Genomic DNA, 12654 nt, shown 5'->3' with positions numbered 1-12654 from the left:
CTTAAAAAAAAATCAGAAAACCAAAAACTTAATAAAATCATAACTTCTATAAAAGCCTTATTTTTCTTTTCTAAAAAAAAAAAAATCTATAGCAGAGAGTTATATAATAGGCTAAATTTTCTCATGTAACTACAGCTGTAAGTTCTGAGTATAAGTTAGGAAGTCATTGCCTCACCATGCCAGGAACAGACTTCTGTGATTTAAACAGTCACCGAGTACAGCCTACTACAATAAACTTAAGTGTTGTTAAAGGTTATATCACTTTCTCAGGAAAGTCTCAGAATATCTAAATGTCTGTATTTTAGGATGGCCTGTGGGCACTCACCGACTGCATGCTGACCCCAACTCGATGAAACACCATCCTCATCAGGCACTTAATCCAGCCCAGCATGGAGATGGCCGAGTCTTCCAGGCTGCAGGTCAGGTCCTTCAGACATCCATAGCAGTGCACGGTCCATAGAGCACACTGCAATTTCCAATGCAAACAGTGAGTACTAGGATGAGATCATTTTATTTAGAATCTCCACTGTTTTCATGTCTCACAAAGTCAGCTTAAAATGCAACACCTCACAACTTGGTGTGCAAATTAGAGAAAACAAAATTTACACATTCTCAGCTTGCTTACATGGTAGCACACCTTTAATCCCAGAACTCAAGAGACACAGGCAGGCAAGCTCTATGAATTTGAGGCCAGCCTGGTCCACACAGTTCCAGGACAGCCAGGGCTGCTGAGCCTATCTCAAAATAAATAAGTAAATAAAACAACAATAATAATGAAATAGGCCTGACACAAGCACATATAATGGTCAAAGCATACAGTATGTCCAACACTAACTAACCAGAACATGTATGTCTGCATTACTTTATAAAATGTCATGACTAGACTTTTTGTCAGATACACTGTAGCATCATCTTGATCTAGGAATTTAAAAAAAACAAACACTCAAAACTGTCAAAACAGAAATAGCTGGAAAAAAAATTTTTATAAACCATCCAGATTTCATGAGCCTCACATGTAGTTCCAGCATTTGGAGACACAGGCAAGAGGACCAAATTGTTCAAAGCCACAAAGCACATACTGTAGGATTCCAAATGTGAGACAAATCCAAAGGACTCTAAAGGATCAGTCTGCTTAAAAGGATATTAAATCAGCCGGGTGCAGTGTTGCAAGACTTTAGTCAGAGGCAGGTCAGTTCAAGGCCAGCCTGGCCTACAGAGAGAATTCCAGGACAGCCAGGGCTACACAGAGAAACCCTGTGTCAAAAAAGCAAAACAAACAAACAAATAACCCCCCACCCAAAATATGAAATTAAAAGTTGTGCTTGTTTGTGTTGAGACAGAGTCTTGCTGTGTAACCTAGGCTGACTGGAAACTCTGTTCTTCTGCACCTCAGGAGTGTTGGAACTACAGGAATGTACCACCAAACCTGGCTTCATACATATCTATATGAAGTTAATCTCTCAAAAAAAATAAATAAATAAAATAAAAAAGAAAGAAAGAAATAGAGTGGTAGGGTGCTGTTATTTTGTTTTTATTTGTTGACAGGACATTATTACGCATGCCAGGGTGGCCTCATACTCCTGTCATCCTCTGCCTCAGCCTCCTGAGTGCTAGGATTACAGGCATGAGCCACCGTGCCGGTGATTTCTATTTCTGATCCTGCCTCTGCTTCCTCAGTTCTCTGTTTATAAGAATGTGCTACCACACCCTGCCAGATTTCTTTCTTTTTAATACTGTATTGGTCACAGTTCTCAAGAAAATCAGAACCAAAAGAATGTACAGGAATAGACAGAGCCACATGAAATACTGACTCATCTAACTATAGAGCCTGAAAATGTCATGCCAAGTCAAAATGGGAGGTGTAAGTGACCTAATGGCCTCCACTGTGCTCTAGAGAACATCACCCAACTCTACATACTCAACACAAGCACTCACCACACAGCTTTCCTCGGCCATTCATTATTGAATGGGACTATGACTAGCTACTGGAATACTGCTCCTTCTACAGACTTCCCTAGACAGGGCTCTGCTCACCATTCCCTTAAACTTGTCAATGCTGCTTCCTACCGAGATCCCCCTTTTAAAAAACAAGCAAGCAGCTGATGAAGCAAAGGAGCCCCCTGGCTTTTAAGAACTTTTTATTTGTATGTCCTGTATACAAAAATGCCACGTGTATGTGGCTGCCTGAAAGAGGCCAGAAGATGGCATCAAATTCCCTGGAGCTGTAGACAGAAGGGTTTCAGCCATCTGAGATGGGTGCAGGAAACTGACTACAGTCCTCATCACTCCAGCTCTGCCTCTGAACTTCTGATACTCTTCTATTTCCTAAAGTGTTGCTGTCTCACTCCCAGCTGCCCCACAATGTCATTTAGAACACTCAATTCACCCTTGTCATTCAGCAGTGACGGTCACTAAGTCTTTGCTCCAGGCCCTTCCCTAAAAGCAATTCTGCACACTTGACTAGCCTATTGATGATCCTGTCACTGCCTGGAAGATTCTAACTTTCACACACATGTCATCATTCTCAGAAAGACATAAAGGTAAGATTCAAACACACAGCACCATTACTGCACCCAGAGGAGGCCAGATGAATTCAAGGTCCCCCTTGGCAGCAGAGTGAGTCTGGGACCAGCATGGGCTACATGAGACCCTGCCTCAGAAAAAAGGCAAAACTAGAAGAGAGAACTGCAGTGGTAAAAGGCCCCAGGAGAGCTCAAGGCTCTGGACACTGATTTATTTCTTGGCATAAGATACTCATGTCAACTTGGTGGAAAAACGCAACAAGATATTTGCAAACTTTTCCAGAGTATAAGTTATGCTTTAAATAAATTTTTAAAGACATAGCCTCGGTTTTGATTTTTGTAGAGAGGCTGAGCCGAAGTCAGCACATGGTACCTAGACACCAAGTTTTCAGCACTAAGAAGATTCCTTACTCTGGAGGGACAAGCAGGGGAGGAGGCTGCCTCTGAATCAGTCAAAGGTAGGGGTGAAGGAACAGGAGTTCTTTTTTTGTGGGAGTGGGATTTTAAGGAGAAAAAGAGGCAGTCTATGCTAGAGTAAGACCTGACTGGACATATTAGCCAAATAATAAATTTTGGTCGTTGGACTTTGGTGTTTTGTCTCAGGAATGAGTCAGTGCCCAAATAAGGAAATAGACCATGGGGGCTAACTTTAGGAATGTAGCTTAACAGTTTTTGGAAAGGGAAAGAGGGGAAAAGGCAAAACCTGTTGGCACCATGTTTGCCATGTATCAGCTGGCTAGAACCCTTCCTTCACTGTCTCTCTACAAAGCCCTGGCTGGCCTGGAACTCAATATGTAGACCAAGGTGGCCTCCCAACTCAAGAGATCCACCTGCCTCGGCCTCCCAAGTACTGCGATTAAAGGTGTACACCACCACATTAGGCTGAAATACAGCCTCAGAACAAGTTACACAGCATTGGAAACTTTTTGATGTATTAAAACATACTCTGTAGTTCTTTTAAAGGTTATCAAGAGATCACAGAATACTGTAAAATATTATGCATATATAGTTTATGTAATGACTTGAAGGCCCATTCATATTATTAGGAATAACGCTCTCGAAAAATTATAATCTAATTTTTATAAAAATCCTCAAATTTTTACTTTCCTTATGTACAGAAAAACATACCAAACTGTAAGAAGGAACCAAACTGAAGCCATTTTGAATAAAACTTCCATTTTGAACAGGGGTCACATAAAGTTAAAGTTCCCAAGACTTCCCTGGGTAACTGACATCCTGCTTGGCAGAAAGTATAGGAATGTTAGGTAAGTTACCCCACCACAGCTGAATAACCCAACCAAGGGGAACAGGATAAGGATACCACAAAGACATGTTCCTAAGGAAGTCTCCTGTCCCTAAATGCTGATTGGTGAGAAAATCTAACTGTAACTTGGCATGGATGTTTGTGGATTTCGGGATTAAAAACTCTGGGATAGTCTACCTTAGGGTCACAGAGTCTGTTCTGAAGCCCTGGTCGATCATATAATAAATTTTTGCCATCCATATAATAGCCTCCATATAATAAAATTTTGTCATCTGCTTAAATACTCACTAAAATGAACATTCAAGAAGTAGCTCATGTTTGCACTGTTGTCCCTGACTGGTCAGTTTTTGCTGCCTAATTAAAACAAAGCACTTGCTTTGCTGGACTCTTGTGCCTGCTTGGGTTGTTTTTGATTTTCAGTCCCTAACAAAACTATGAAAGCTGGCCAGAGTGGACAGAAGCGATCTTCTTCCTTATACAGTCTTTACTATTTAGGCAATGTTTTAAAGTATGTTTACTTTCTCACTTAAACCCAAAACGTTGGCAGAAAGAGATGGAGCTCTTTAAGTATGAGGCCAGCCTGGTCTACAAATTGAGTTCCAGGCCAGCCAGAAATACATGGCAACCCATAATCTCAAATTGAAAACATCAACAAAAACATATAGGGCTTAGGTATCACTAGGTATAGTGATAAACTACTGCAACCTTCGAGATGGAGCTTTGATGGGTCACTAGCTAAAGGTATCTTCAGCTTTATAGTCAACCTGAGGTCAACCTAGGCTATGTAAGATTCATCCACACATACACCAAATCTAAGGCTGAGGACCATCGTATGCACAAAAACCCAGGTTCAGTCTTTAGTGTCACAAAAAAGAAATCTAAACTCCAGTAGTCAGAAGGCTAGGGCAGAAGGACAACAAACTTAAGCCCAGGCTAGTTTTCACTCAAATAATACTGTAACCTTCTATCTGGCCATAGCTTTTCTTCTCCTTTTCACAGTATGGAAGGACTTCAAAACACACCAGGTGAGCCTCTACCATACAGCTGCAAACCTGGCCCATTCAGCAATTTTCTCCTATAAGTTTTCACCCTCACATTCTTTTATCAAGGCATCCAAGGATCCCCTGACTCACAGTTTGACTATGCTCTCCAATTTTGTTTTGTTTTGCTTGATTTGGGCCTTTCTGAGACAAGGTGTCTTGTAGCTCAGGTTGGCCTCATAATTATTATGTAAGCAAAGATGACTTGATCCTTCTCCCCTACTTCCTAAACGATAAAATATCAAGAGTACTTGCTGCTCTTGCAGACGACCTGAGGTCATAAGTTCAGTTTCCAGGACCCACAAGGCAGCTGTAACTACTCATACCTACAGTTCCACAGAGATCTGACACCCTCTTCTGGCCTCCCAGGGTACTACAGGCACTCCCACACATAAATATTTATAAAACCCAAACAAGTGTGATCCAACATGTTTGGCTCCCCACAATGATCTTGTAATAGAAACCCAATCCCCAAATTGTAATAATCTTGGGCTGGACAGAAGGACTATCTTGAGTTCAAGGCCAAAACTGGCTCTATTGAGTTTAAAACTAGTGAAGGCTACACAGCAAGACCCAGCCTCAAACAAAACAAGAGGTGGTCCGAAAATGGTGGTGGGCAAGCAGGAGGGTGTGTCAATTGACTTAGCTGGTTTCTGACTAGAAGAACCAGTCCAACAGCTTGTGTGCATGCCATCTCCCCAACTTCCCTCTCCTGCTGTTCCACCTTTCCCCACTGGCCAGCCTTCCTGTTCCAGAAGCAGGTGACAAGGTACTGCACTTCCTAATCTCCTAAACAGCCAAATAAGCTTTTCTTAAAAAGTTCTTTCTAGGAAGTTCTGTTAACACAGCAGGGAAAAAAAAAAAAAAACCAAAAAAAAAAAAAAAAGGCTATCTCTTAAATCCATCTTCCTCCTCCATTTCTCAGCAGATAAAGCAACACACTGACAAGTCAGCTGAGTAAAGAGGTCAGTGTCCACCCTCCACATATTTATCTGCATTTGTGCATTTACTCTACCCTCAGTCTCCCCTGTCCCTCTGTCCAAACAAATGCTCAGGCCTCCTATACCCTGTCACATCTTCCAAAATCAAAAATGTCCTGCATGACAAAGATTCTCTCATCACCCTTACTACTATCAATACTTTCTAGTTTGTCTCATCAGCATTTAAAACAAAATCTAAACTGAACTTGTAAACTTCCTCCCAAATCTCTTGCCCATAAAGTTCTTTGCTAGAGAAAAATCACATCTATATTGCCAGTTACTCCATTTTTTTTCTTTCATTTCCTGCAGTCAAATTGTCTCCACCAGATACGACCTCACTGTCTTCACTATTATTAGAAAACTTCAAAATTGTAATCCTTGCCTCCCAAATTCTCCCTAACTAGCAAATAAAGTTGCCTACACCTGGTCTGGGCAGGAGAGGTAGGTGGAGTCTAGGTTCTCGGACTTTGGGGTCGGAAAAGGAGAGTCGAAGGAGCATGTCGACATGGTTTAGCAAGAACAAGAAACATTCCAGGAGGAGCTTGCTCTGAGGATTGGCATGATGGAGAGAAAAAGCCGAAATGGAAACATATGCATGGATTTGGGATTTGGGGCTGGGGAGGAGACAAAACAGCTTAGGGGGTTAATACCTGCCCAGCCGTATAATGCTTAAGGCTCATTAAAAGTCTAACAGGTTTTTGTGTCACTTATTTCTATAAGAGCAGGTATGAAATAACCACTGTAGTGATAATCGTATGAATCAATATTAAATATTCATAATCTTCAACACTAGACAAACAGACAAGGCATCCCCACAAGTTCAAGACCATCCCGGTCTACGTATTAACCTGGAAGCCAGTCAGGCTCCGCAGTGAGAGCTGGTCTCAAGTCGAAAGAAGGGTGCGGATTGGACAGGACCGACTAGCTTTCATGTAACAAGATACTCTTTTAAGTATGTCACAAATGCCTTGACTAAATCACTAATTTAAAAGCAGCTACATACAGTAGGAAAATAAATGTGACTGGATTCCAGTAAAAGATTATTTATGGAGTTGGGCGTGGTGAGTGAGGCAGGAGAGTGACTAGAGTCCTAGGCAGCTCAGCCTAATATACATAGCGCATCCCACCCTAGCCTGAAATAAGGGAGACGTAACTCTATCTCACAACAACACAAAAAGTGAACGCTAAATTTTATTTAATACAATTTCCAAGTGTCGTGAAATACTCGACTTCCCCCCCCCCCCCGGGTGTAGTGAAGCAACAAGCCCTGCACTTCGGGGGTCGGGGAGGAGATCAGAACTTGTAGACGGTCCTTAACCACACAGCGAGGTGAAGGCCAGGATGAGCTCCCGCGGGGGGTAAAGGAAGGTTCGGTTAGTCCGACCGCTCATCTCCACGTCCTGCAGTCAGGCTACACGCCAACTATGCACGGCCAGGATGAAAGCGGAGGGCGGCGGGCCGTCAGCGACGGGAACGGGCGGCCAGGTGGAGCAGGTTGAACGCCCTGGACCTGCGCGCCCCGCCCCTGTCCCAAGCCAGCCAGGGCTCAGCAGCGCCGGCGGGGGATGGGCGGCGAGTCGGCGGCCCGCGGAGCTCAGCAGGCCGGGCGCCGCGGCTAGCTGCCCTCCGCGCCGGCCTCCCGCGGCCCCTCTCCCGCCCGCCGGCCTCCCGCGCCGCGCTCCCTCCCCGCTGCGGCCTCCCGCCGCCGTGCAGCCCGGGGGCCGCCATTCCCCACCTCCCAACCGCTTTTTCCCCCGTCCCGGCCCCCACTCACCTCCGCGGCGCCGCGGCCCGGACCTTCCGCAGCTCCTCAGCCTCCTAGATTGGCTGTCCCGGGACCCCACGCTAACCGGCCAATCCCCGCCCCTGGACGGACTGACCAATGAGAGGCTCGCTCCGCCCCGAGAGGCGGGCTCATGGGCGGTGGGCGGAACGCGCGTCTGCCTCCCCCTGCGGCTCCGGCTACCTTCCCCGGTCTCTGTGCGCACGCGCGGGCCCCTGCCGGGGACGTGTGCTTTCGCGTGGACAGCGCTTTGTCTTCGGCGCTTTGTCCCGGGATACTTTTGTTTGTGAACTTCGCCCCGTCGGGGTGCAGGGAGACCCAGGTTCCAAGTTTAGTCTCAAGTGTGTGCCCGCGGAGAGCCCCTGGGTCTTTCTAACCTAGCCGGTGTCCGGCCTCATCCCACGCTCCTTCAGCTCTGTTCGGTTTCAGGCCTCGCGTCCCAGACGCCCGTGTCTGAGGGGTAGGAGTGCGGCGCTGCCCAGGGGGAATGAAGACTTCACTGCCGTCAGTTCCGCCCCCTCAAAGTCTGCCTAGTCAGTGCACGTGCCTGTTAATGAAGGGGCTCTCCTTGTGAAAATGCAATCAGTCCTAGTCACGTTAGCCATAAGCAGCATGGAAATGTGTGAGGGTGCGATAAAACGAATATAGAGGGAAAGCCTATCACTATTTCAGGAGGCTCCTGCCAGTTGGGCATGGTGGCTCGTGCCTCTAAGCCCCGCAGTTGGAGGTGGAGGCTGCATTGAAGGCCAGCCTATGCCCCTGGAAACCATATGTCCAAAACAAGAGGGGAAAGGTTGCGCGGGTTTGGGGGGGAGGAAAGAGCTGTTGCTACTTAGTCACCTATCTTACCCTCTCATTGTAGGTGATTCCCCAATCACTGGGCAGCACCGGAGCGCCGGTGTTCTTTACCCTGGATGGCCTAAATTCTTCCTGGCTAGGACTTTGTATTTCAGCAAGACCTTCAATTCAGTTACCCAACAAGGGCTTGTTGGGAGCTCTCTATGACAGTACAAAGACTTTTTTTTAAGCTTTGAACCACACCCTGAGTGAGCCTACCATATAGCAGGGAGATAAAGACCAATGTTAACATATTGGATCAAATGTTTTAATCTAAGTACAAAAGGGCCTGACAGACCATGATCAAGTGGGGGTGGGGGTGGGGGTGGGGAGGAGCTGAGAGAATAATAGTTCAGTGAACAGTGAGGGCTTGGTCTGGAGCTTGAGGAAAAGACCAGTGCTACTGAGTTGAACTGGTGGGGACGACAGACATTCCTGGCAATGGCCCCTTGCTTCTGAAATACTTGTAGAATGTACTGCTAAGCTAATGGTTGTTTCAGGAGCCCTGACCACCAGCTGTGTGACCCACACATGACTCTCAGCCCTGTGACACCACATGGCATATGTGATTGTCTATGTTTGAAAAGGGGGGGGGGGTATGTGATAGCACCCCTAAGGCTGGAGATTGGTTAAAACCTGTTTTTCTGTTACTTTTCTTCCTTCACACCTTGCTTTACCCTCAAGTGCCTTGAAGTGGCCCTAGACGTTTTGAGGGTCTAGGTGTGTTAGGAGATGGTTTCCTGAGGCTAGCCATCTCAGGAACAAGTTCCATCTGGCTGACAGGGTCAAAACCGAATTCATGATCCTAGGTTCCAGAACCAGCTCGTATCCTGCTTCTTCAGGTATTTCATGTTTGTCTGTTAACTAGTAAAGGATGTAAAGAGGGAAGTTACCATTATCCTGTTATCCAAACTAAAGCACACAAGTTGTAAATGTGTTGACTGTCTTGACTTAAAGTTTACCCGCCCCTTTGTTCCAGGTCTGAGTCCAGGAAGGGACTGGACTGCAAAAAGCTGATTCAATGACCCTTAAACCAGGTGAGCTGGAAAGGCCCAGTCACCTATATTTACTTTTTTGCTCAACCCCTAAGTCAAAATATGATTGGTCAATGCAATAGCCCACCCCGCTACCCCTTGCTTTGCGTTCCCATCCTTTAAAAATGTTGTTCAATCTCCCTTCAGGGACGAGGTTCATATCCTGAAATGGCCAACTCCCTGTGCTCAAAGAAAACAAAGCTTTCATTTTAAAGCTTCTCTGAAGTAAGTTTTCTCTGCTTCCACCCCAAACTCAACAGGACAGATGACTTAAACCTGAGCAATTTCATCACAAACTATTGTTGTTCCTCCCAATAATTGAATAATCTCTAAGAATTCTGACCAAGCTGTGTGCCATCTCATCAATGCTGTGACACAAAGAGCCTATCAACACTGCTTGGCACCTGGTACCAAACCCTGGTGAAGGAAAAAAGGGTCTGAAATATATCGATCCAGGAACTAATCTACAAAAAAGTAATGCAGTCTTTTGAACATTTTAAATAACTTACTTAATTTTATTTTATGTGCATTAGTGTGAAGGTGTCAAATCCCTTGGAATTGCCATTACAGACAGCTATGAGCTGCAATGTGGGTGTTGGGAATTGAACCCTGGTCCTTTGGAAGAACAGAGAGTGCTCCTAACCACTGAGCCATCTCTCCAGCCCCTCTTTTGAACTTCTAAACTTTGCTTTTTGGAAGAAATACTAATATTTTGTAATTTTAGTTTTATAGAGAAGTCACAAAGAAAAAGAGTTGTATTCCCTCACCCAGTGTCCCCTAGTCTTATATAACTGTGATAGATGTACCGAATTAGAAATCTCGCACCCGCACATTATTAATATACTGGCTAGTTTTCTGTCAACACGACTAGAATCATCAGAGAGGAAGGAGCCTCATCTAAGGAAATACATCCATAAGATCCAGTTGTAAGGCATTTTCTCCAATTAGTGATTAATGGGGGAGGGCCCAGCCCTTGGTGGGTGGTGCCATCCCTGGGCTGATGGTCCTGAATTCTGTAACAAAGCAGGCTGAGGAAACCACGGGAAGAAAGCAAACTACACCTTTCCGTGGCCTTTGCATCCACTCCTGCCTCAGGTCCTGCCCTGCATGAGTTCCTGTTCTCACTTCCTTTGATCAGCAATGTGGTAGTGTGGGCTGGATAAGCCCTTTGGTCATGGTGTCTCATTGCAGCAATAGAAATCCTAAGACAATTACTGACAAAAACGCCAGACTTTCTTTGGGTTTTATTAATTCGAAGATTGCACATAGCACTTAGCCATCAAATCACTTTTGTCTCCTCTGGTAGTTTCTTAGTCTATTTTTCATGACTTTGACATGATTTGCAGTATTGTTGTTGTTGATGGTGTTTGTTGGTTGGTCGGTTTGGTTTCCTGAGACAAGGCTTCTCTGTGTAACAGCCCTCACTGCCCTAGACTTGCATTGTACACCAGACTGACCTCGAACTCACAGAGATCCACGTGCCTCTGCCTCTGCCTCCCTAGTGCTGGGATTAAAGGCCTGCACCACCAAGCCCAGCACTGTTACAGTCTTCAGGCATATCATCAGGTATTTTGTAAAATGCTCTTTGATTTGAAACTGTATGATTATATGTGTGTGTGTGTGTGTGTGTGTGTATTTAGATTATGATTATAGGACTTGAGGAAAATGCTACATATGGAGATACCTGACTCACAGAATACCAAGGGAACATGTTAACAGCATGGCATATTACTAGTGATGTTCTGACCATCTGACTATGGCAGTTTTACTAGTTTCTCTGCTGCATGATTTCACTCTCTCCCCCTTTGTTTTGTTTTGTGTGCGTATGTGTGTGTGTGTTCTATGTGTGTTTAAAAGAAGTATGAAATTCTGCCCACGTTTAAGAGGGCTTGAGAATAAAGCCTCAACTCCTGAAAGGGCATACTGAGTACATTATTTAAAATTTTGTTATAAGGAAAATTTGTCTCTTTTCCTTATTTATTTCTATTCGATCATTCATGTAGACTTACATATATGTGCTGTTTTACATTTATCCTGTGATTTTTATTTCTTTGCACAAAGCACTCTTGAAGCTCTTTTAGGTACCTTGTGTGGCCATTTTGCTTTTTGATTACGTCCTTTCCTCTAGAATTACAATATGCTATGGCTTCATTTTGTGTATTTCTTGCCTCAAGACTACAATCAGCCCTTTCTCCAAAGAGCCCCAGAATGGTGTTTAATAACAAAGATTAAGATATCAAGTATCCAGGTCACTGCTGAAATAGTTTTTTGTTTAGACTGTGAGCTGACGAAGCTGATATATTTTCACCATGTTGTTTGTTTTTAAGAATTATTTGATGGGCTGGAGAGATGGCTGTGTGTTTAAAAACACTTGCTGCTGTTTCAAAGGTCTGGAGTTCAATTCGCAGCAACCACATGGTGACTCTCAACTGTGTATAGTGGGATCTGATGCCCTCTTCTGGCATGTAGGCATCTATGCAGATTGAGCTCTCATATACATAAAATACATGCATAAAAATTTTAAATGAATTATTTGTTGTATTTGTCTATATCTGGATGAGCATATGATCTGTGCATGTGTGTATAGAGGACAGGAAAAGACATCAGGTGTCCTCCTCTAATACCATTAACTATTCCTTTGTGGCAAGGTCTTTTCCTGAATCTGGGGCTTGAAATTTCTGAGCTAGGCTTTGCCTTCCTCAAAGCTAGAGTTACATGTGGCTTGTTAGGCGGATCCTGAGATCTGAATGTTCCTCTTCATGCATGATTGCACAGCAAGTACTCCTAACCACTGAAAACCATCTCTCCATCCCTTTATCATGTTTGTTAATTGTTTGTTTGTAGCCCTGTGATAGCTACCTCATTAAGTTTTACCTCCTAGTTTAATTTCTTCTCCTTGAATATGGACCTGAGTTAGTAGCTTAGTTCTTAAGAGCATATAGCAAGTACCAGAAGATGCTGATTTTCAGATCAGGTTGCAAAAAGACCATGGCTTTGATCTGGGTTTGCCTACTCTTGATCTCTCCTTTACTCACTCTGAAGGAATGTGACTCTAAGGAAGTCACATTGTGAAGTGGCCATATGGCAAGGAAATGAAGGTCAAAATGAAGCTATTTGGTCAATAGCTAGCAACAAAGGTATTCAGACTATAGCAACCTAAATCCTACTAAAAGCCTCTGGCTTCAGCTTGGAAA

The 12654-nt window shown here is 44.3% G+C and overlaps 1 protein-coding gene across 2 annotated transcripts in view; it reads right to left on the bottom strand.

Annotated features, from left to right (window-relative positions):
• Positions 1-7669, bottom strand: part of Mtfr1 (mitochondrial fission regulator 1) — a 29154-nt gene extending 21485 nt beyond the window's left edge. Inside the window, exons 1-2 of one of the 2 annotated variants that reach the window (XM_021658892.2) lie at positions 7581-7669; positions 326-466 (exon numbers count right to left, since the gene is read on the bottom strand). In XM_021658892.2, coding sequence (XP_021514567.1) covers positions 326-391 — 66 coding nt within the window. In that variant the 5' untranslated portion in view covers positions 392-466; positions 7581-7669. Of the gene's footprint in view, positions 1-325; positions 467-7580 lie in introns of those variants that run through there. The other variant, XM_060385744.1, reaches the window with a different exon arrangement.
• Positions 7670-12654: the final 4985 nt, after the last annotated feature.

This window comes from Meriones unguiculatus, chromosome 6, assembly GCF_030254825.1.
Source record: "Meriones unguiculatus strain TT.TT164.6M chromosome 6, Bangor_MerUng_6.1, whole genome shotgun sequence".
Taxonomy (NCBI): domain Eukaryota; kingdom Metazoa; phylum Chordata; class Mammalia; order Rodentia; family Muridae; genus Meriones; species Meriones unguiculatus.
Note: the sequence above shows the minus strand (reverse complement) of the source record. Positions and strands in the feature narration are given on the sequence as shown.